This window comes from Ranitomeya variabilis, chromosome 8 (assembly GCF_051348905.1).
Source record: "Ranitomeya variabilis isolate aRanVar5 chromosome 8, aRanVar5.hap1, whole genome shotgun sequence".
Lineage (NCBI taxonomy): Eukaryota > Metazoa > Chordata > Amphibia > Anura > Dendrobatidae > Ranitomeya > Ranitomeya variabilis.
Genome location: NC_135239.1, coordinates 23,720,023 through 23,744,704, shown reverse-complemented (window position 1 = coordinate 23,744,704; position 24,682 = coordinate 23,720,023). Strand labels below are relative to the sequence as shown.

At 44.9% G+C, this 24,682-nt stretch overlaps 2 protein-coding genes across 8 annotated transcripts in view; one reads left to right on the top strand and one right to left on the bottom strand.

Moving 5' to 3' along the window:
* Window positions 1-15,768, bottom strand: part of CFAP57 (cilia and flagella associated protein 57) — a 21,013-nt gene extending 5,245 nt beyond the window's left edge. The window contains exons 1-18 of one of the 4 annotated variants that reach the window (XM_077278112.1): window positions 15,630-15,768; window positions 12,695-12,875; window positions 10,997-11,313; window positions 10,551-10,840; window positions 9,917-10,076; window positions 9,675-9,827; window positions 9,202-9,341; window positions 7,730-7,895; window positions 5,651-5,764; window positions 5,368-5,580; window positions 4,659-4,832; window positions 4,255-4,416; window positions 3,545-3,700; window positions 3,371-3,464; window positions 2,338-2,528; window positions 1,087-1,260; window positions 673-831; window positions 358-501 (exon numbers count right to left, since the gene is read on the bottom strand). In XM_077278112.1, the coding sequence (XP_077134227.1) occupies window positions 358-501; window positions 673-831; window positions 1,087-1,260; window positions 2,338-2,528; window positions 3,371-3,464; window positions 3,545-3,700; window positions 4,255-4,416; window positions 4,659-4,832; window positions 5,368-5,580; window positions 5,651-5,764; window positions 7,730-7,895; window positions 9,202-9,341; window positions 9,675-9,827; window positions 9,917-10,076; window positions 10,551-10,840; window positions 10,997-11,313; window positions 12,695-12,851 (2,964 nt within the window). In that variant the 5' untranslated portion in view covers window positions 12,852-12,875; window positions 15,630-15,768. The other 3 variants (XM_077278113.1, XM_077278114.1, XM_077278115.1) reach the window with 3 other exon arrangements.
* EBNA1BP2 (EBNA1 binding protein 2) lies at window positions 15,693-24,682 on the top strand. Of its 4 annotated transcripts, none has more exons than XM_077278116.1 (10): window positions 15,693-15,822; window positions 16,252-16,339; window positions 16,583-16,666; window positions 18,343-18,506; window positions 19,820-19,943; window positions 20,888-20,977; window positions 21,087-21,162; window positions 22,142-22,223; window positions 23,829-24,000; window positions 24,465-24,682. In XM_077278116.1, the coding sequence occupies exons 2-10, from the start codon at window positions 16,265-16,267 to the stop codon at window positions 24,513-24,515; spliced, it is 918 nt and encodes a 305-aa protein (XP_077134231.1). In that variant the 5' UTR covers window positions 15,693-15,822; window positions 16,252-16,264; the 3' UTR covers window positions 24,516-24,682. The 4 variants fall into 4 exon arrangements, with proteins under 4 accessions (XP_077134231.1, XP_077134235.1, XP_077134234.1 ...); XM_077278120.1 differs by having other exon boundaries at window positions 15,802-15,863; XM_077278119.1 differs by lacking the exon at window positions 15,693-15,822 and adding an exon at window positions 15,826-15,880.

Genomic DNA, 24,682 nt, shown 5'->3' with positions numbered 1-24,682 from the left:
TAAGCTGAGAGGAGCTTAGAAAAAAACAAGATAAATGAATTAGAAACTCCCTGTCACAATGAGCTCACTGATGGATTTTCAGTTAACTCATTCTGCAACCAGCAATGTGCAGGGAAACAAGGAGCCTGTAAAAGCCAAGCGACGTAACATTGTTTAATGAAACCGAACTGCAAAAAACGTGTTTTACCCCAAAATACAAGTATTTAAGATAAAAAGGCTGGTTTTAGCCAAACAGAGGAGTGGAAATAATTCCTTCCTATAGATGTCCCCATCCACTCCCCAAAAAGCTGCAGGTGTGAATCCAGCCTAGGAACGAAGCTTCTGATCATGTGAAGGGAGGTGGTCGGGGCGCGTCACCTCCTGGATCTGCTCCTTCATCTCCTTGATGTCGTTTTCTCGGGGCTCGATCTGCTTCTTCAGTTCCTTGATTTTATAATCCAGAACGAACTTGAATTTCTCCAGCTCCTGATTCTTCTTCTTCAGATCGTAGATTCTCTTCTCCTGGAAATCACAGAGACATCGAGATGTGAGCTACAAAATGTTCCTAAAAGGACCTCAATACAACGGCGACTCATTATGACAACCCGTGTGAGCAGTTTCCATTCACTGGCAGTGCGCAGAGTTCTTACCTGTACTGCGCTGGGGAAATCTGCTCATCACCCAGGGCCTCACCTTGTCCTGTATGGTCTCATCCCGCTCCTGGATCTCTCTCTTCAGCCCCTGAATGTCCTTATCCAGAGACTTGATCACTCCCTGCAGCTTCTGCTCCTCTGTCTTCAGTTTCTCAATGTCTGCCGCCCGCTCCTCAATGTCTTTCTGTAGACTGCTGAACTACATGGAAGAGGATTACACCTGTCATTTCCTTGCACGGTTAGATTTCAGATTTAGGAAGCATCTGCACAGATATTTCACCAAATTCAAATCTGCAGCGGAAAAATATGCACAAAATTGTTCATTTCTTTCTGTGGATTTAACTGCGGAAATTCTGCAGGTTTCACCCTTTGCATTGCATCCACCCAAACGATCGTCCTGGCAGCTGCTGCTGGTCCCGGACTTTATGCACAGTATAATATGTCAATGTTTTACCTTTTTTCTCATAATTCCACTCTCCCCCTTCAGTCGCAGGGAATTTTCCCTCTCCTCCCGCAGTCGCCGCTCATATTTTATCTTGATGTCCTGGATCTCTCTGTCTCCATCCTCTTCTATCTGCTTCTTTGTTTCTTCAAATTCTCTCAGCTGCTGACGAGCTTCATCCTGAGTCTGAGAAAAGTGGGAAATGTTTTGTAATTATCCGGCCTGGTGACGTTGGCCGTCATTGTCCTCAGTACCAGACATGGATGGCATTCTCACCAACCCGTCTGCAAATGTCGATCCTGACTTCTAGGACATGTCCAGTCCCGTCACTTAGTCCCTGGCCACTGGGCATCTAAAGCAACTTCTGGTTTATGTGTGAAAATAATAAAAAAGTTCAACAACTTTCGAGAAAGCTATGGGCTATAATTCCTTAATATTTTCAACATTTCTGTTTGCTGTCACTGAATGTTTCTCCCATGAATTGTCTTCTGTTACTGCATTCATCTCTAAAATGACAGGTGCCCTCTACCTGGCTGTTTCATGCAACCCAACTCTTTTATGAAACAGCACAAATTTCGCCCTGGCACTGCGACCCTCCAGTAAAAAAAATATGCAAACTATTACCTATCCACAGGGTAGGTATTAACTTGATTTTTGCTACTAGGACCCCCAGCGATCCTGAAAACAAACTGTGGAGAGCTCCATTTTAATGGGGCAATAGTTCTGTACACACACCAGCGCTCCCTTCATTTCCTCTGATAGCCATTGTGTTCAGCTACGGCTGCCAGTCACATAGACAATGAATGGCGCGGTGGTGTGAGGGTGGGAGCATTGCTCCATTCACATGATATCTTATGATACAACCCCTTTAAACTTGGTGCAAATCCAGACACAGCGCCTGATAATGAGCGGTGCAAGATGTACTGAGGGTCCCTTTGTTTTAGATACTGGAGATGGTTCCAGATGCCAGACCCCATGATTAGACATATAGTTATCATAAGAAAACCCTTAAGCCCCCATACACTGTAGATAACTGAGGGTCTCTATCTCGCCCAACTCTCCGCCTGCTCTGCTGAGCGCTCCTGTGTTCCCTATGATAGGGCCGCTGTCGGACATCTCTGAAGGTGGCTTATCTCCAGAGAGCACAAAGACGGTCAGTCGGAAATCCTTATCCTCCACACTGGTATCAACGGGTCTATCGGCCATAAGACTAATGTGTATGGGTTCCTTCAGACCTGTATGTAGGAGAGTAGGGGTCCTCACCTGCTGAAGCTGAGCCGTCTTCTCGTGGAGTTTAGCCTCGTAGTGTTCGGTCACTTCCTCCAGGGCCTGGGTCTTACTCTCCTCCAGTTCATGCAGCTGCCGCTCATCCTCCTCCTGCATCCGCTGAGATTTTACCTGTAGCTCCTGATACTTCTCATACTCCAGCAGCAACTTCTGGTTATTTGCTGCCTCTACAAAGAAAAGTGAGGCATCCCCAAAGTCAGCCAAAAACGAGAGGACAAATGACTGACGGCGATCAGCTCCAACCTCAGATGATAAGGCTCATTATAGGCTCATTCAGAAGTCAATGATTTCTCTCATACGCAAAAAAACAGTGGAAGGGAATATTGCTGTTTAGATCCCTTACAGATTTATTACTTCTCACATCGGGGGCTTCACTACAATTGTATCCAGTCTAGATCATTCTCTGTGAGCTATAACCTGGACCTATGATGCCAGGCTACACTGGCAGCCATATTGGTTGTCACTAAGCTAAGATAGAAGTAAGAAACAAATTAAACAATTTAAAGAAAGAGAAAATACTTACAAATGTACAGTTACAGACGACCTTCTCATTTTAGAGGGAATTCACAAAAACTACAAAAAGATATGTGATGGCAAAATCTATCTATCTATCTATCTATCTATCTATCTATCTATCTATCTATCTATCTATCTATTATCTATCTATCATCTATCTATTATCCATCTATTATCTATCTATCTATCTATCACTGTATGTATCTATCTATCTATTATATATCTATCTATAATCTATCTATCTATTATATATATATATCTATTATCTATCTATCTATCTATTATATATCTATCTATAATCTATCTATCTATTATCTATCTATCTATTATCTATCTATTATCTATCTATCTATTATCTATCTGTCTATCTATCTACTACCTATCTATTTATTATCGATAATCTATTTCTCTATCTACGTAAAAAAAACAACAATACATATCTGTGTGACTGTTTTTGTCCTCGGATATCGGATGGACATGCACCACCCTGTACCTAGATCCTGCAGCTCTTGGGAATGTCTTTCTATGACATCAGCTAAATCTTCCTGATGTTTCAGGTCTTGTTTCTCGGCTTCAGCCTTCAATACCTGAATGATGGGAATGATGGTGATAACTGAGCTTCCATCAGATGATGAGAATTATTGGGTGCGGGTCACAATTTTCATACCTGGTTTGTTGTTTTCAGAACCTCCATTTCCTGGATGAACTTCTCCGTTAGTTCCTTTAATTTCTCATTGTAGTTCATGTCTTTCAGTCGGAGCTGATACTCGCTCTCCATCTTCAGCTCCTCCACACGTGTCTTCAGCTCCAGCATTACCTGGTTCTATAGCCATTGATGCAAATACAATATATTATATGGCTCCACGTGTAACTGGACATGAAGGGTATATTAATCGTAAAGGACGTATAGTAAAAGTAAGGACATATATATACTCCTATACTCCACCATGGACAATCTCCAGATCACAAAAGTCACGCTTCTTAGACCCCCAGAGTCCAGCTATAGTCTGACGGGAAGCTGACAGCACGTGTTCATTTTTTCCTGCAGCGCCACCACAGGAGAAATTCAGTATTAGGCCACATCACACATTCAGTATTTGGTCAGTATTTTACATCAGTATATATAAGCCAAAATCTGGAGTGGAACAATCAGAGGAAAAGTATAATAGAAATAAGTCATCACTTCTGCATTTATCACCCACTCCTGGTTTTGGCTACAAATACTGATGTGAGATACTGTCCGAATACTGAACGTGTGAACGTGGCCTTATACAGTCTCTGGTGCCCACATCAATGTAAGTCTAACTCCTATCATTCACCTGGCTGTACAGATAGATATAGTGAGCAGATGGATGCGGTGATGACGTGAACCCTCACCTTCTCCTCCAGGTCTGACTTGGTAATCAGGACTTCCTCTGCATATATCAAATCTTTATCCCGCTTCAGACCTCGGCTTTCTTTGTCGGATATTTTCCACACCATGAGACACCCGTCTTCAGATATGGACAGGAGGTTCTGGTCATCGTATGTCACCATCAGCTGGAAGTCAAACAAGACCTTTATGTGGTAAAAGTGCCAGCTTTCAACAATGCAGTGTAGAGGGGTGAAATCCACAAACAAAACCTTACGTCCCTTTCATGCAAGGAAGGCCAAAAGATGAAGCCATGTGCCCAGACAGTGGAGGTATCTGTCAGGAAATCCTCCCTACATATACACTAAGCTAGAATTTTTGCAAGATTTTGACTGACGTGACGTACAATGGACAGAAGTGGACCTCTTACCCTGGTGACTGGACCGGCGTGTGCCTGGTACTCGTTGTATTCCCTATGGAGAGGTAGCGGATATTTCATGGAGCGCACTGTCCCGGTGGATGTGCCAGTGAAAACCATGCGTCCAGAATGAGAGATGGCAACCGCGGTATAGGTCACATCGAAGGAGGAGGCTTCCCGTGACACCTGAGATGGACAGAGACCAGCACAAGATGATGTCTATACCTCTATACATATTAATTCCTTTGCACCAGGTCACCCAGGGGGCACATTTCCTAGTACCCAGAATGTCAGGGCCATGATCACCATCACTCTCTACACCAGGACCTGTGTCCCTGAGGATGGCATTGAGACGCTAAAGCTTCCTGCCTCACTAATAAAGTTGATCCTAAGGATTTGCACTGCTTTGTTCTGGCATCCAGTCTGGACCAGAGTAGTCTTCTCTTCTGTCTCGGCATGTCGGGGGTCTCTGACATCATGACATTGAGTGAAGTCTCATCACTAGACCTCATGCAACATCATGAAGTGCGTCACAAGACGATGTCATAACGTCAAAAGTCCTTCTAAATGCCGCAGGCTCCCATGATGGCAGGCCAAAAATACCAGCTGGAGAAGTGAATATCGCCCTGGTCAGACGGCTCCGGATGTTGGATCAGGGCAGCGTGAATCATTTTGCTCAGTGAGTATCAGTTTTCAGGGCCTATGTCTACTGCATGGTCACCTGTGAGTCACTAATCTCCTTCAGCGTCTGGTCAGATCCAACAGCGAAGATGATTTTGGAGTCAGGGGACAGGGCCACGCTGCTGTAATTGCAGGACTTCAGTACACACTCGGACTCCCTCTTTCCGGTCACCGAGTTCCACTCATAAACTGCTCCATCCAGGCCGCAGGATACCAGCTTACTGTCATCGGCACTCCAGACCACTGAGCGCACCTGTCACATTAATGGCAGCATTCAGTGGACTTATTGGCATTGGTGAGGGCGACATCAGGATCAGACGCACCTTTCCGTTGTGGCCTTTCAGGTTGATCACATTCTCGAAGGTTGTTGTGGAGTAAATATGGATGACGTTGCCATTCACAGCAGCAAAGAGGTGTCCTCCGTGACTAAAGACGCACTGTAACGAGAGGGTAAGGCGAGGCACAGAGGACCATGAATGGAGAATGTGGCTGGGACAGACTATAACGCAATTTAATGTCATCGTTATGACTCTTTACATGAGCGCTGGCACAAATCTGCGCTTCTGCATCACCCTGTGCATGTGTTGTAAGCAGATTTTGCTTGAGAATTTATCTTAGAAATTAAAATAGGAGACAGAATAAGAATACCGCAGATCCGATACCTGCAGCATGTTCATTTTTCACGCGGAGGTAAAGTTTCTATTTTTAATGCCATCCTGACACTTTCTTTCAATCAATCTGTAGATGTGGATAATTTTAGAACCACGAAGACAAATAGACCCCTAAAAATTAACTTTTATTAGACAATTAAAAGTGTACGACTCAAAACAATCTTCTAAAACTAGTGTTCAATCGGGGCAAAAGAGCTAAGGTCTATATAAATAATTCATTGCAATCGATTCGGATGACAAGTTATGGATACCAAGTCTTCAAAAAAGCCTCAATTTTTGGTAAATAAAGTGATACATGTTGAGTAAGGCATCAATTCACACGTAAGGTGCCTATAGGTAATGCTGAGAATCAACGAAACATGCAGGAAAATAGATGCCGGGGCACAGCCCAGACTGGTTACTCCTTCAGAGTCTAACATGGCTCAGTGTGAAGCAGTACACCCTAATCCAGTGTTCCCCAAATCCGGTCCTCAAGAGCCACCAACAGGTCATGTTTTCAGAATTTCCTTAGTATTGCACAGGTGATATTTGCATCACCTGCACAGGCAAGCATTCCATCACCTGTGCAATACTAAGGAAATCCTGAAAACATGACCTGTTGGTGGCTCTTGAGGACCGGACTTGGGGAACACTGCCCTAATCAAATGCGGGTCGCAAATATATATTCCTCATATCACACCTGATACTCAACCCGTTCAGCAAACAAGGCATGCGGCTATACTCACAGTGTTTAGACAATCTGATAGTGTCCCATAATCAAGGGCACGTATCCATCACAGCCATTAATCTGGAGCTAATACTCCATGATACTTATCAGCCGTCAGTAGAAACCATTCCTTCATCCCGACGTGTTTCGCCCTGTAGCTCTCAGGGTTCATCAGGGGACCCATAAAGGATGACAATGTCCTTCATGAGGCCAAAGAAAGATGCTGTGTGTGGCGTCTTACTAACGGGCACCACCATTTCCTCCGAATCGATACATGGCCTTACATGAATGTAGCCTTGTATAGGGCTGGACACGTATATTTGTGAGCAGCTCGTCTTCTGCAGAACCTTATTCTCTTTTTTCCCATTACGGATATACAGTATATACCGTACTTGCTTTTCACCATTGTGTTATTTTTTCACTGTAAGTGCTTTTTAAAAATAGTATAGGGCTTTCAAGACTACTGACGTGGAGCGGGGGCACCATATCGCCAACATTAGGGGGTCTACCTCCGCTGTCAGGTAGGATGATCATTAGGGACTCAATAGCCCTTGTAATTAATCATTTATATGGACCTTGGTTCATTTGTGACTGTGCCCTGATCTGCTCCGATTGGTTACACCTCCTTCAATTGGATTTTTAGAAGATTGTTTTGAGTCGTACACTTTTAATTGTATAATACAAGTTCATTTTTAGGGGTCTATTTGTCTTTGTGGTTCTAATGATATTGAGGCCCTGTCGTTCTATCTATTCTTAGGTTTTCTTTTAGATGTGGATAACCCCATTAAGTGAATGATCAGATGCCGCATACATCTGAATTAGGTCTACAAAAATGCTGACGATTCACAAACAAGTGCATTCATATGTTCGGAAACGTATTGTAACCCTTAAAAATAATACGGTGGTGACGTATTTGTCACTTTTGCAAAAATAATTGCTGCAATATAATACAAATATTTCTGTAAGAAAAGAAACATAATAGCTAACGCCTAACTATGCGCCACCATGTACAGAATAGGCTTCACCTCTTTACATCCGCGGACGGTGAATTCTTTGAACATCCGGATGTCGTCAATCAGCAAATTCATTAGTCGTAACTTATCAGAAAATCCCACCAGCACATACAGTCCAGACGGGTGCAGCGAGATACTGTACGCCTCCTCCTGGAACTCCTTGTACAGATCCAGAGAGCTGAGAATCAACCGGACAGAATCATTGCAGGAAGAAATTCACCTAAATCCTCCATAACATATCAACCTCAACCAGGGCCCATGTTATGTGTGCACCGAGCGCTGATACATCAACTGAGCCCAGTAACTACAGGAGCTGCCCCTGTATACTGCCCAGTGCTTGTGCTCCAGTCTCCAAACCTGTCTCCACCATTATACATTTTATATCTTAGAATAATTGTACATAAATTATCGCTGAATAAAGTACAGATGCCGAGTTACATCCTGTATTATACTCCAGAGCTGCACTCACTCTTCTGCTGGTGCAGTCACTATGCACACACATTACATTACTGATCCTGAGTTACATCCTGTATTATACTCCAGAGCTGCACTCACTCTTCTGCTGGTGCAGTCACTGTGTACATACATTACAATAATGATCCTGAGTTACATCCTGTATTATACTCCAGAGCTGCACTCACTATTCTGCTGGTGCAGTCACTGTGTACATACATTACATTACTGATCCTGAGTTACATCCTGTATTATACCCCAGAGCTGCACTCACTATTCTGCTGGTGCAGTCACTGTGTACATACATTACATTACTGATCCTGAGTTACATCCTGTATTATACTCCAGAGCTGCACTCACTATTCTGTGGGTGCAGTCATTGTGTACATACATTACATTACTGATCCTGTATAGATCCTGTATTATACCCCAGAGCTGCACTCACTATTCTGCTGGTGCAGTCACTGTGTACATACCTTACATTACTGATCCTGAGTTACACCCTGTATTATACCCCAGAGCTGCACTCACTATTCTGCTGGTGCAGTCACTGTGTACATACATTACATTACTGATCCTGTACTGATCCTGAGTTACATCCTGTATTATACTCCAGAGCTGCACTCACTATTCTGCTGGTGCAGTCACTGTGTACATACATTACATTACTGATCCTGAGTTACATCCTGTATTATACCCCAGAGCTGCACTCACTATTCTGCTGGTGCAGTCACTGTGTACATACATTACATTACTGATCCTCAGTTACATCCTGTATTATACTCCAGAGCTGCACTCACTATTCTGCTGGTGCAGTCACTGTGAATAAACCTCTGAGATATAATAGAGGCTGTAACCCAACCACAATACAACATAAATAACTTGACCACAAAGTGACACAACTGTTTATGTAGATTGATACAAAATTCCATAAGTTGATAGGTAATGAGAAAAGAGATAGAGCAGATTTATGTTCTATAGGGGGTATGCAGAATCCATGCAGGGGGATATACTGTAGACAGTGACAGTACTTGCTCTCGTAGTTCCAGATGCGAACAGAGTGGTCCAGTGAGCAGGTGGCGATCAGAGGTTTGCGGATACAAACACTCAGGCCCGTGATGGCGGAGGAATGCCACGGCTCAGTCAGGTATTCGAAGTGAACGTCATCACCCTGCAAGACAAGTGAATATCAAGAGGGTGATTCATGGAGCGGGAAAATGGACAGAAAATAATTTCATTATCGGACTGTTGACTGATGAATATTATATAATATATCCATCAATATCTTCATCCTTCTTGACTTGATTGCTGGCAGCATCGATTGGATATTGATGTCGATGCTGATCGTTTCCCATCACAACATTGTGCATGTCAGGAATTCTTCATGACCGGATTTCATTTTATGCAAATAGGCGCGACACACCGTCAAAATCAGCGACAATCTTCATCTTTACAGAAGAGGACCACTATGAGGACTTATATGTATGGCACAGCCGCTCCTTACCTTAGTGATGTCCGCCGAGGATAGCCCGATGCTGCAGAGCTGGCTTCTATCAGTGCTGACGATGACCGTCTCCTCGGACGGGCTCAGACACATGCACAGAATCTCCTGCTGCTCAGAAAGACCCGGGTCATTGTTATTCTTATCCTGCGGGATCTGCCGGAGAAAGATAATATCGTAAAATGTACAATATATGTCACTCCGGCCGCCATAATGGTCACCAGACACAGCCACGTCAGGCTCACCCTAATGTTTCGTCCTCTCTTATAAAATTCTCGATCTTCCGCTTTCTCAAACATGCAGACAGTGCCGGGGCCGCCGGAGCACAGGAATCCCTTAGAATAGGGCAAAATGGAATAGATGTGCAATGGGGATGACGTGCTGCTGCCAAACGCAGAAAGGGCGCTGCAGAAGAACGGAAAGGCGGATCAATAATCAGTTATCGGAAAATTCCTTTAATCTCTCATCAATGGAAAACAGATTATAGAACATAATAACATAGAAAATAATATAAAACTATTGTGCTCAAGAAATACAGAGCCTGAAGCCAAATGTCATAGTACATACCCACCAAGGGCTGGCATCAGAGAGCGGCCACATACGTGTGGATCATTCCACTGAACTTTTTGGCCCCAATCATCAAATAGTTTTCAACAGAATTCTGGAGTAATACTGTTTGAAATGTCGCAAAACTTCTGCGCACCTCAAAGTTGTGCCAACATTTTACAACTCTGGAGTTTTTACGCCAGTTCAGTAAACTTTTTGAAAAGTGTATAAAGTCGTGTGACCAAATGCAGCTGAGAATCCCATTATAATTTATGCTACAAAAGTGGCATAAATTACAATAAAAATGTACAACAATGGGACTGTTAATCTTACCGCCCGTCATCAGAGGACGCTCGCCGTTTTTCGAGATGCTGCAGTTGCATGTTGGCTCTCCCCCCAATGTTCTGCTCCCAGCGCAGCTCTCCAGACTCCCACACACAGAGTTTCCCGGTATCCGTTCCACAGATGACTCGGTCTTCGGACAGCCACGCGTGGCTCAGGAAGTTATGAGCATCCACTTTCTGAAAGTTTTGTTTCAAATTCCCATCTACATAGCGGAAGATTTTGAAGACCCCGTGTCCCGTGACGCAAATCTGGGAATTGTCATGGGGGTTGAAGCTCACCTACAATATTAGGAGAAAAAATCAGCTTTCCAGCTCCATTAAAGGTCCTGGGAACCTAATAAATAACCTCATACAATGTGAACATAATAAACTGGAGCGTCAGGCTGCAGTGGAAATGGACACATACTGAGCCAATCAGACAACTGGAGAATTTACCTGGTAAATGGGGCTATTCTGATTGTCCGCCCTCACGGTCGCCATCACTTTTTGTTTCTCCCACATCCATAGGATAATCTGCCACTCGGGAGAACCTGACAGAGCCACCAGGTACTTGGAGTCTGGCGAGAATGCCATGTTGACAAACTCGTGTGCGGTAAAGTCTGTGGCGCTCAGGACTTTGCGCTTCTTAAATGGCATGGATGCCAAATCATAGATGGTGATGGTAGCCTTGTCGGGGGTCTTCTCGGACATCGCGAGGTAGCGGCGGTTGGGGCTGATCGCTAACGCTTGCATACCCTGACTCTTCTCTGAGCCTGAAGACGAGAAGACAAGAATGTGATACATACACTTCTAAGGGAAAATGAACTGAAAGGGTAAGTCCATAAGCCACAATAGGGTGAAGGGGTCCCGAACCATTCTCTGATGGGTGCTGGGCACCAACCCTAGTAGCCCAGGGAGGGTGAACTAGCGCCAGGGTCACGCTGTTTGCTCTCATCTGTGCAGTAGGAGGGAGGGTGAAAAAGTATTGGATACTTCTAATGTACATGTCCCTCGTGGATACATTTTTTATTTTACAGTAAATATCTAATATCTTTATTTAAACTGATGAAATAATATTATATTTCTATGTGATAATACAATATAATCCGTGTCTCTATGACAGCAGTGTGAGTCCCAGTGACCTGATGAAAGATGGAAGTCCCCTTCAATGGCACCTTAGTCTCTCTTGACTTCTGCGATCAAAGGGTAAAATGAATGGGATGAGAGGTTGATTGGACAGACAACCCCCGCTGCAGGGTAACATGGACGCCTGCGCAGGATGGAGAATAAATCTCAGTAAAGGCTGCTGTAACTGATTAAAGGGTTGTCCTTAGGATAGGTTATTAATATAAGATTGGTGGGGGTCCGACTCCTGGGATCAGGGGTCTGACAACTGGGACCTGGAGCAGCACAGTTACATAAACTGCGTACTGGCCGTTCCCAGGTACTGCATGTCAGCTCCATTCACTTCAATGGAAGCTAAACACCATGACCGAAGAGCAGTTACTGCACCGTGTATATAACCGTGGTGCTCCAGCTCTGCACGCTGTGTACTTCTGATGGGGGAGATCGTGGGGCTGCCAGATGACAATGGGTAAGGTAACATTCCCCAAGTCCTGGACATCCCTTTTAAAAGATTAAAAAATCCACCTGTGTTTAGATGTTGTGTATACTTGTTATGGTGACCCCTACTATTCTGCGGATTTCCCCTTAGAATCCCCACCTAATGCAGCATCCCTTTCATGTTTGGAGGAGTCTCCCTTTAAGGTCTCGCTCAGTCTGGCGTATAGGCGGTGTATATGTGATGTTCCATCGGACCGCGCTCGCTCTGATCTTATACTATAGAGCAGTGAAGACTAGAGTTTATTGTATCATGTCGGGTCAGCAGCATGGACGAATCGGACGGCACGCACCCATACAAGCCTATACCCATATAGTGCAAAACATCGGAATCTCGGACATCGAAGTGCAGCACGATTACTGCGGACACCAGCAATGGAGGAGATGGAGAAATGACTTTCTCCGTCTCCTCCGCACCTCTGATAGGATTTTCTCATGTGACAGAATCAGATCACACCCCACACCGCACCGGCTGCTATACGCTGATAGGGCCTAACCCCGGCGCAGACGACGCTGTGCCCTCAAGGCCCCGACCTGGAATAAACTTCTGCCATTTCTGATCCACATTGTACTTTATACAGTTGTTTCCAGACGGGAAGATCACGTTTTGTTCATCGAAGTAACAGATGTTATTGGCGACTTTTGACCGGAGACCAAAGATATAATGAGACTGAGCCACGATTACAGACATGATGGAGGAGTGCGGAGGGTGAATCTGCAGATGAAAAACGGGAAGAAGATTATTATTATTATAGTCAGATTCCTCTAATCCCAGTATTATGTACGGTCAGTGTGATGTCAGATGTTATATGGCGGCGGCACCCCGACTAGGGATGGGGCAGGTGCAGAATCCAGTGATTATAGGAACTCGGAACTCACCAGATGCAGCCGCACTGCGGATACTGAGGATTGTGAGCACTCACTGGATCATTCACTAGTGGACGGATGAATCTGTGATCCACAAAACGTCTGGGCTTTATCAATATCCTGGGGCTTAGTTACAGCACGGCAGACACAGGGGTCCTGGGGTAACAGAGACCGGCCGCCCCCTGGTGGATGCCTTAGGCTACACTCACACAAAGCTTCATGGGGACATTTACATTAGACAAGTTGTCACCACTGCAGCAAACGCTCCGTCAGTGCAGAGATTTTGAAGGAGTTTTTCCTTTACTGGAGCAATTTTGAAGAATTTTTTATAGTCTTGAAGTGTTTTTTGCAGCCTCTTGAAAGAACAGCGCCTATTGGGGCAGATTCCATCAGGAACATTCTGATTGGACAGCGCCTATTGAGGCAGATTTCATCAGGAGCATTCTGATTGGACAGCGCCTGGTTGAGGCAGATTCCATCAGGAGTTTTCTGATTGGACAGCGCCTGGTTGGGGCAGATTGCATCAGGAACATTCTGATTGGACAGCGCCTGGTTGGGGCAGATTCCATCAGGAACATTCTGATTGGACAGTGCCTGGTTGAGGCAGATTTCATCAGGAGCATTCTGATTGGACAGCGCCTGGTTGAGGCAGATTGCATCAGGAGTTTTCTGATTGGACAGCGCCTGGTTGAGGCAGATTGCATCAGGAACATTCTGATTGGACAGTGCCTGGTTGAGGCAGATTCCATCAGGAGTTTTCTGATTGGACAGCGCCTGGTTGGGGCAGATTCCATCAGGAACATTCTGATTGGACAGTGCCTGGTTGAGGCAGATTCCATCAGGAGCATTCTGATTGGACAGTACCTGGTTGGGGCAGATTCCATCAGGAACATTCTGATTGGACAGCACCTGGTTGGGGCAGATTCCATCAGGAGTTATCTGATTGGACAGCGCCTGGTTAGGGCAGATTCCATCGGGAGCTTTCTGATTGGACAGCGCCTGGTTGGGGCAGATTGCATCAGGAACATTCTGATTGGACAGCGCCTGGTTGGGGCAGATTCCATCAGGAGTTTTCTGATTGGACAGCGCCTGGTTGAGGCAGATTCCATCAGGAGTTTTCTGATTGGACAGCGCCTGGTTGGGGCAGATTCCATCAGGAACATTCTGATTGGACAGTGCCTGGTTGAGGCAGATTCCATCAGGAGCATTCTGATTGGACAGCGCCTGGTTGGGGCAGATTCCATCAGGAACATTCTGATTGGACAGCACCTGGTTGGGGCAGATTCCATCAGGAACATTCTGATTGGACAGTGCCTGGTTGAGGCAGATTCCATCAGGAGCATTCTGATTGGACAGCGCCTGGTTGGGGCAGATTCCATCAGGAACATTCTGATTGGACAGTGCCTGGTTGAGGCAGATTCCATCAGGAGCATTCTGATTGGACAGCGCCTGGTTGAGGCAGATTCCATCAGGAGTATTCTGATTGGAAAGCGCCTGGTTGGGGCAGATTCCATCAGGAGTTTTCTGACTGGACAGTGCCTGGTTGAGGCAGGTTCCATCAGGAGCATTCTGATTGGACAGCGCCTGGTTGGGGCAGAATCCATCAGGAGCATTCTGATTGGACAGCGCCTGGTTGAGGCAGATTCCATCAGGAGTATTCTAATTGGACAGCGCCTGGTTGGGGCAGGTTCCATCAGGAGTATTCTAATTGGACAGCGCCTGGTTGGGGCAGGTTCCATCGGGAATTTTCTGATTGGACAGCGCCTGGTTGGGGCAGATTCCATCAGGAGCATTCTGATTGGACAGCGCCTGGTTGGGGCAGATTCCATCAGGAGCATTCTGATTGGACAGCGCCTGGTTGGAGCAGATTCCATTAGGATCTGGTACATAGAAGTAACATGTATTCTCTTTTTTTCCACCAAGAGTTTTTCAAAACCACTTTAGGTATAAAAAAACGCTAAAAAACTCTTATAAACAGTAAAGTGGACTGATCAGACATGAACGGGAAGGGTTTTCCCAACACTTCTGAACTGATCTTTAAGGCGTTTTCTTTTTTTAAAAGCTTCTAAAAAACCCCTCAGTGTGAACACAACCTCGGGCTACGGTCACATGGAGCTTCCTGAGGTTTGTTTATTAAGAGAATCTTCTCCACAATTATCTGCCAGAAACCACTTTAAAAACACTTCGTTCCCTCTTGCCCTTCACAAGAGTTTCTTTTATTTGGCTCCTAATGGAGAACGCTCCAAACCAAGTGACGTCCAAGCAGAAAGCTGCAAAAAAAAAACACTTTAGGAAGAAAAAACTTCCCAAACTGCTTCAGAAATAGACAAACTTCCTCCGAAATGAGGGATTTCTGGAGCGGTTTCTGTCATCTATAACCTCTGTGTGAACATAGCCCTAGATGCCGCGGCCACTACTGCACACAGCCAGACCCGGGCGGCCCCACACACCTGCACACAGCTAGACCCGGGCGGCTCCACACACCTGCACACAGCTAGACCCGGGCGGCCCCACACACCTGCACATAGCGATACATAGATTTAACCCCTCCATACAGAGGTCTAACCTCATCACACACAGCAGGACGGCGCACTGCACTCACCCGGCTCCGCTCACTGTGTACCACCAATCACCATAGCGACAGGACGCTCCGCCGCATAGAACGCTGGGCGGCCGCGGAGGATGACGGGAAATGTAGTTCCGGCTGAGCGTCTCCTGTCGTTCCAGTCGCAGAAATGATGACGTCAGCGGATGTGAGCTGCTAGAACACTTCCGGGAGTCCCCACGTGTGGACGGTGGGTGCAGTGTGCGGGTTCTGCTTCTGAGGAAGGGGGAGGTCGAGGTTTTATTTGGGTGCCGGTGGGGGGCGAGTCCGGGGGGCTCAGGCGCTGCGGTATTCCCGGAGTCATTCACTCTGTGACTTGTGTCTTGGTTGCTCAGTCGCGGACGCTGAGTTTCCCTCCTAGTCGGATTTTGTTGCAGTTGTGCATCAGCGCATTCTTGTAGCCTGATGGTGGTTGTAGTTCCTGGACTGGTAGCACATTGTTAGTGGTTGGTGCAGCATTTCTGGGGTTAGTGCCATATTCAGGATCATCATCATGTTGGGGGGAGCAGGAATATCTCACTGGGGGGGTCACTTAATTTCTCACTGTAACGTCTCAGATTTCCATCGCTGTAGATCTCGTCGCCAACAGTTTGACCGAACCCTTTGTGATTGTCCATAGGAGACGAGCCGCCATGTTGGAGCACGATGAGGACAGCGCCTCGGATCCCGACTCTGACCTGGACCCTTCAGAACTGACAGATAAAGAGGTGCTGTGATGGGGGGTTATACATTGTGTTCCCTACTGGGAGACCGGCGAGAGCTTCTCCTATTTTTCATTCTCGGGATCACTGAAAAAGGGCACAAGCGGGTGAGGGGCCACAGACCAGAGCCCCAGTGATCATGAGATGTAGGGAATAACTTTTGAATACTAAAATCTTGATCAACCAGATCTTAGATAATCTAATATCTGTTATTACATATTTGGTAACTTTCCTCTATTCCTCTTGTAGCTGCAAGAAGCCTTCATTCAGGGGAAGCTGAAACCTGGACTAAATCTAGTACTGGATGCAAAGAAAAAGCCGCCTAATGATGTGGTGAGTGCAGGTACAAATCCATCCAGAGCTAAAGGTGTCTGCACTAAAGATTTACTGTAATTACCTGTATAGAACTAAAGCTAAAATAGACATCTGCTCTATAAAGTCAAAATCAATGTAACTCATTGCATATCACATAATGCAAATTCTAAGTTACATCCTGTATTATACTCCAGAGCTGCACTCACTATTCTGCTGGTGCAGTCACTGTGTACATACATTAATGATCCCGAGTTACATCCAGTATTATACTCCAGAGCTGCGCTCACTATTCTGCTGGTGCAGTCACTGTGTACATACATTACATTACTGATCCTGAGTTACATCCTGTATTATACTCCAGAGCTGCGCTCACTATTCTGCTGGTGCAGTCACTGTGTACATACATTACATTACTGATCCTGAGTTACATCCTGTATTATACTCCAGAGCTGCACTCACTATTCTGCTGGTGCAGTCACTGTGTACATACATTACATTAATGATCCTGAGTTACATCCTGTATTATACTCCAGAGCTGCACTCACTATTCTGCTGGTGCAGTCACTGAGTACATACATTACATTACTGATCCTGAGTTACATCCTGTATTATACCCCAGAGCTGCACTCACTATTCTGCTGGTGCAGTCACTGTGTACATACATTACATTACTGATCCTGAGTTACATCCTGTATTATACTCCAGAGCTGCACCCACTATTCTGCTGGTGCAGTCACTGTGTACATACATTACATTACTGATCCTGAGTTACCTCCTGTATTATACCCCAGAGCTGCACTCACTATCCTGCTGGTGCAGTCACTGTGTACATACATTACATTACTGATCATGAGTTACATCCTGTATTATACTCCAGAACTGCACTCACTATTCTGCTGGTGCAGTCACTGTGTACATACATTACATTACTGATCCTGAGTTACATCCTGTATTGTACTCCAGAGCTGCACTCACTATTCTGCTGGTGCTGTCACTGTGTACATACATTACATTACTGATCATGAGTTACATCCTGTATTATACTCCAGAACTGCACTCACTATTCTGCTGGTGCAGTCACTGTGTACATACATTACATTACTGATCCTGAGTTACCTCCTGTATTATACCCCAGAGCTGCACTCACTATCCTGCTGGTGCAGTCACTGTGTACATACATTACATTACTGATCATGAGTTACATCCTGTATTATACCCCAGAGCTGCACTCACTATTCTGCTGGTGCAGTCACTGTGTACATACATTACATTACTGATCCTGAGTTACATCCTGTATTGTACTCCAGAGCTGCACTCACTATTCTGTTAGTTATTGTGAAGTTTCTGTGATTTGTCAGCAGATGCGCACTAGCAGTCTGGCTAAGCTCTTGTAGTGCAGGTGACTGTACAGTGTCTGGTGCACAGACAACATTTCCCCAATGTCTTTGTTCAGCCTCTGCACACAGCACACGCTGTCAAATCAGGAGATGCTCTGAAGCTTGCAGAGTTATCACTGCTGATCTGGAGTATAACAAACACAAGCTGTAACTTTTGAAACTTGACAACATTTTTGTGTTAGTAAAACTTCTATGTAAAAGACCAGAATCTACTGTTAGCTTCACTGAAGTTTTCAGAGGTTGGGGCAAATGTTAATTCTGAGACCGTCTGTGCAATAATTTCTATTTTTGATTCAGAATGGCCTGAAGCAAAGTCTGAAGGATCTGAAGAAAAACCTGTCCTGGGTGGAGCGTCTGGATGTAACTACGGCCCCCGTTCCAGACCCAACACTGCAGAGCAGAGATGAGACACAAGACACTGATGTGGACGCAGAGGACGATTTCAAAAGAGAGATGAGCTTGTAAGTAATCTCTGCAGGCGGTGACGGGGACTAAGGCCGGAGTCGCACTACAGCGAGATACGGCCGAGTCTCGCAGGTTAAAACCAAGCTCTGGCACCGGCACTCCGGAGAGGAGCGTGCGGCCGCACAGCAATACATGGAGCTGCACAGCAATACATGGAGCTGCACGCTCCGCTCTGGAGTTTCGATGCCAGAGCTTGGTTTTAACCTGCGAGACTCAGCCGTATCTCGCTGTGTGTGATCCCGGCCTAATACAGAGTTTAACTCAGGATCAGTACAGGATCAGTAATGTAATGTATGTACACAGTGACTGCACCAGCAGAATAGTGAGTGCAGCTCTGGAGTATAATACAGGATGTAACTCAGGATCAGTAATGTATGTACACAGTGACTCCACGAGCAGAATAGTGAGTGCAGCTCTGGGGTATAATGCAGGATGTAACTCAGGATCAGTGCAGGATCAGTAATGTATGTACACAGTGACTGCACCAGCAGAATAGTGAGTGCAGCTCTGGAGCATAATACAGGATGTAACCCAGGATCAGTAATGTAATGTATGTACACAGTGACTGCACCAGCAGAATAGTGAGTACTGCTCTGGAGTATAATACAGGATATAACTCAGGATCAGTAATGTATGCACACAGTGACTGCACCAGCAGAATAGTGAGTACTGCTCTGGAGTATAATACAGGATATAACTCAGGATCAGTAATGTATGCACACAGTGACTGCACCAGCAGAATAGTGAGTGCAGCTCTGGAGTATAATACAGGATGTAACTCAGGATCAGTAATGTATGTACACAGTGACTCCACGAGCAGAATAGTGAGTGCAGCTCTGGGGTATAATGCAGGATGTAACTCAGGATCAGTGCAGGATCAGTAATGTATGTACACAGTGACTGCACCAGCAGAATAGTGAGTGCAGCTCTGGAGCATAATACAGGATGTAACCCAGGATCAGTAATGTAATGTATGTACACAGTGACTGCACCAGCAGAATAGTGAGTACTGCTCTGGAGTATAATACAGGATATAACTCAGGATCAGTAATGTATGCACACAGTGACTGCACCAGCAGAATAGTGAGTGCAGCTCTGGAGTATAATACAGGATGTAACTCAGGATCAGTAATGTATGTACACAGTGACTCCACGAGCAGAATAGTGAGTGCAGCTCTGGGGTATAATGCAGGATGTAACTCAGGATCAGTGCAGGATCAGTAATGTATGTACACAGTGACTGCACCAGCAGAATAGTGAGTGCAGCTTCTGTTGTGATTTTTGTATAATTTCTGTCCTTTGTCCTCAGTTACCGCCAGGCTCAGGCTGCAGTTCTCTTCGCTTTGCCTCGTCTCCAACAGCTGAAAGTGTCTACAAAACGTCCTGAAGATTATTTTGCGGAGATGGCCAAAACTGACCAGCACATGCAGAAGGTTAGTGGATCCCCTTCAACAGTGTGAGCAGATTTGGAAGTTTTGTAGAGTTTTTCTTTTGCTTTCTGTCTATAAATCGGAATCAGAGTATAATGGAAGCTTCCACAACAGTCCTTTACATTTTGTGTTGATTCTTGATAGTTTTCAATATTTCTGCTTGCTGTAAGTGAATGGCAAATTAGTAATTTACTTCCTGAGGATGAGAATCTGCCACATGATGGGCACACAGGTATTTGGCTCATTGTTGTGCAGGCATCGGAGCCCTCCCTTTATAACAAGCGGTGACCTGGCTGATACTTTGGAAGTAAATCACTGACTGCAATTGGAGCTCTAGAAAACCGTAAGGTTTACAATTATATTTACTGAGATTTATTTGCGCAAAAGAGAAAATCTCTGGAAATAACGTGGTGGTGAGGATGTTGTAATGTCCTATGTTCATGACAAGGAGTAAATGATGTTTACATTTAAAGAAGATAAATTTAATTTTTACTATGAGGCTAAGAACTAACAGGCAGTTGGGTATGGAGTAACTATCTGTGCCCACCGCCGATTTCAGCTGTCATAGAGCACTCCTTCAGCAAATGTCACATTGACAGAGCAGCGGCTTCTCATCTGCTCTGTTGACATTGTGTGACTGCCAATGTCATGCTGACGGGCAGCAGGGTGCCGGCTGTCAATTAGCGTGGTGCCGGCAGGAGCGGTGGGTAGAAAAAAAAGAATATAATAGTCCTGGACAACCCTCTTAAGATCTTGTGCCTTCGTGACACAACGCCCCCTTTTATTCTGGAAATCGGTAGTGGCCGAGATGAAACTTTAACCTGTAGAAATCTCATGCTTTCTTACAGGAACAAGAGACCTGATTGCTGAACAGATTAATTCATTCTATTGCTCCCTGTTATCAGCCACTTCAGATTTGATTTTATTTTTTGGGGGGGGTTTTCTAGGTCAGGAAGAAACTTCAATCCAAACAGATCTCAATCGAGAAGTCTGAAAAAGCCAAACAGCTGCGAGCACTGAGGAAGTATGGGAAGAAGGTGAGCGTGTGCGCCGGGTGTCTTGCGGTGACTGAGGCTTTGTGGTCCGTGCGCACTCGTCTGACAGTCTGCTGCTCATACTCGTCTTGTTTGTTGATATCATCTGTAGGTGCAAGTTGAAGTCTTACAAAAGAGACAGAAGGAGAAATCCAACATGATGCATCAGATCAAAAAGTATCAGAAAGGTAAAGATCAGTGCGGACACCGTGTGCAGGAAGAGTCTGATGCGGGTCCTGGTGCTGGGACCTCAATGTGGCCCCGTATCACACAGCAGGGCATTCGCACAACTGGCTATCAACTTCTATGGTTCTTTCAAACATTTTTGAAACCTGTTTAGTAGTGGAGAGAGTCACAAGTGCTCAGCTACTCTGAGGCCTATTACTGGGCTTTGCTCAGTGACATTCATAGACTTCTGAGGGCTCCATTGACAACCCAAGTAACGCCTGTCTTGTGAGCAAAGGCAATATAGAATAAAATTGGGGAGAGCATGCTCTGATTTTGAAGCTTCCACTGATGTAAATGGAGAGAACCGTGTTAGCACCATCACCTCTTCATTCTTAATGGTGCAAGACTGAGTCTCTGTAGATATGGCAAAAATGTCTGAGATGGAAACGCTACTTTTTCATTGTTGACCTATCCCTTAGGATAGGTCATCAATGTCTGATCGGTCAGGGTCTGACACCCAGCACCCCGTCCGATCAGCTGTCCTCTGTGTCTGCGGCCACAACTGCTCGATTGTGGAGCTGCTCCGTCTTCTGGTAGTGGCTGGGTACAACACATCCACCTCCTATTCAAATTAATAAGCCTCTGCCACTACCAAAAGACGCAGCAGCTCCGCAATCGAGCAGTTGCGGCTGTCGACCTCGTGGACCGCTGATTGGCGGTGATGCTGGGATATGTCAACAATAAAAAAAAAAAAATAGTGGACAACCTCTATGTCTAGTGGTGGCTGTACAAATCTTTAAACGGTGAGCTCCCCCTAGTGGTGGCTGTATAAATCTATAAGCAGTGAGCTCCCCCTAGTGGTGGCTGTATAAATCTGCACAATATTTTTTTTAATTGAATGTATCCAGAATGTCCAAAAAAATAAGGTTATGGACACTACTTGTAATTTGTGTACTTCACTACTGCAGATCCTTGACATTATTTTATTTAATTTTTAAGGTCTTTCTGATAAGCTGGATTTTCTAGAGGGCGATCAGCATCAACAGAAATCTGATGGAGTACAACGGAAGGGTAAAAAAGGGTGAGTGTCCCTAGACCGAACAAAAATATCTGCAGGTTGTAATTAGACATGAGCGAATATGTTCGGCTCACGCCTTATTTGGCAAGCTATAGCGCTTACCGAAGAAGCTGAAGCAGGAACCCGGATACCTGGAGCGCTCCTATAATCAGGTGTCCGGCTGTGTGACAGTCACAACACACAGGCTCTCCATGCATGTACGGTGACTGTCACACAGCCGCGACACATGCAGCTGCGGCACTGGACACCTGATTATCGGAGCGCTCCAAGCATCTGGGTTCCCGCTGCGCTTACCGAAGAAGCTGCTATAGCTTGCCGAATAAGGAGGGAGCCGATCATATTCACTCATCTCTAGTTGTAATAACTCTGCTCCTTGTGGCGCCTCAGTAGTTTACAGCCTTTGCTGTTTCATCTGTTGGTGACTAAACAGATAAGAAAATGAGAAAACGTAAAAGCCACGCCACCATATCATGGTGACCCGATTTGGAGCAGTCCTAACCTCTAGTATTAAAACCTTATCATGTGTCTAATGACGTGTGTGTGTGTGTGTGTGTGTGTGTGTGTGTGTGTGTGTGTGTGAATAAGGGCTAAGAAAGACAGATGCCCCGACTAATGGACACCCAGCAGTGAGCTGGACATTACGTTCAAAAAGCTCAGCACTGCTGGGTGTCTATTAGTTGGTCCTTCTCAGCCCTTATTCATACACGCGTCATTAGACACATGGTAAGGTTTTAATACTAGAGGTAAGGTCCCGAATAGGGTCACGGTGACATGGTATGAGGGCTTTTACGTTTTTTTTTATAAAATATGTTAATCGAGTACCTTTTTAAATTATTTTCATGCTCTGTTGCTATTTATTTGTTGTGGGGTATTTTGTATTTCTCTTGGGTTTTGTCTGTTTAGTGGCCAATGTGCGATAAAAACTGTTGGAGGAAAATAGCACAGTAGGGTTTTATCCGAGATTAAGCAGTCAATGCAAGGTAAAAGCACTCAGCTTAAGACAAGCATTGGAAAGATTCGCTGCTGCAGATCCACAAATCCACGAGGGACCGCCTGTTGAGAATACAATGTAGAAAAATGTGGTCAAATTCTGCTCTGCTGAATCATGTAGTCCAAAGGTATTGTTAAAAAGTGGTCTTTATTCAACGCGTTTCTGAGTTTCAAAGAACTCCTTCATCAAGGAATACCACATAAGAATCTTATGTGGTATTTCCTGATGAAGGAGTTCTTTGAAACTCAGAAACGCGTTGAATAAAGACCACTTTTTAACAATACCTTTGGACTACATGATTCAGCAGCGCAGAATATGACCACGTTCTTCTACATTGTATTCTCTAGTGGCCAATGTGAACATGCACTTACATGCTGCATGCACACCAACCTACATTCCAGTTCATTGCTTTTGCTTTCTATCTGCTGGGTGACTGTAGCTTCCAATTTTCTGGCATTTCTGGTTTTACAGCAGCTATTGAGCCGCAGGTGGCCGATCAATGGGGGTTCTGGTTTAGATATATTTTACCCCTTGTTAGGTACTTGTAGATGCACATAATATATAGGGATTGTCTCTGTGTAACACTAATGGATGATTTTTTTTTCTCTTGCACAAAGACCGAACGCCAAGAGAAAATACAAAGACCAGAAATTTGGATTTGGAGGAAGGAAAAAAGGATCAAAGATGAACACAAAGGAAAGTGTTAATGATGTTTCCGGTTTCCGAGCAAAAGTAGCACATGGACGAGGCGGCAAAAGAGCCGGGAAGAAGGGAGGCAAGAACACAAATGTAAGAGAAGCAACCTACAGTTCATACACAGAGAAGACACCATAGATATATCATACACTATATTATACTCCAGAGCTGCACTCACTATTCTGCTGGTGCAGTCACTGTGTACATAGTATTACTGATCCTGAGATACATCCTGTATTATACTCCAGAGCAGCACTCACTATTCTGCTGGTGCAGTCACTGTGTACATACATTACATTACTGATCCTGAGTTACATCCTGTATTATTCCCCAGAGCTGCACTCACTATTCTGCTGGTGCAGTCACTGTGTACATACATTACTGATCCTGTACTAATCCTGAGTTGCATCCTGTATTATATTTCACAGTGGCTGGGGGGCTTTTATTACCCCACATTATGTATAATGGTCACCTATGGTGTAACCCTTTATATGCTGCAGTGCTTCACAATAATAAATGTGATTATTCTTTTTTTTTTATTGTCTCTTTTTATGCAGAAGAGACCGGGTAAGAAAGTTCGGCAGAAGATGAAGAATAAGGGACGATGAGACTGATGTGCTGATTTCGGACATTGTCATCCTGCCGATCTCCTTTTGATGGAGCTGTATATTCTCAGACTTTTTCGTGGCTGTGGATAAAGCGCCCGGCTGCTCCTGTTATGCCATTTTTATAGATTAAGTTTTATGATTCTATTAAATACGACAGGTGGAATCTA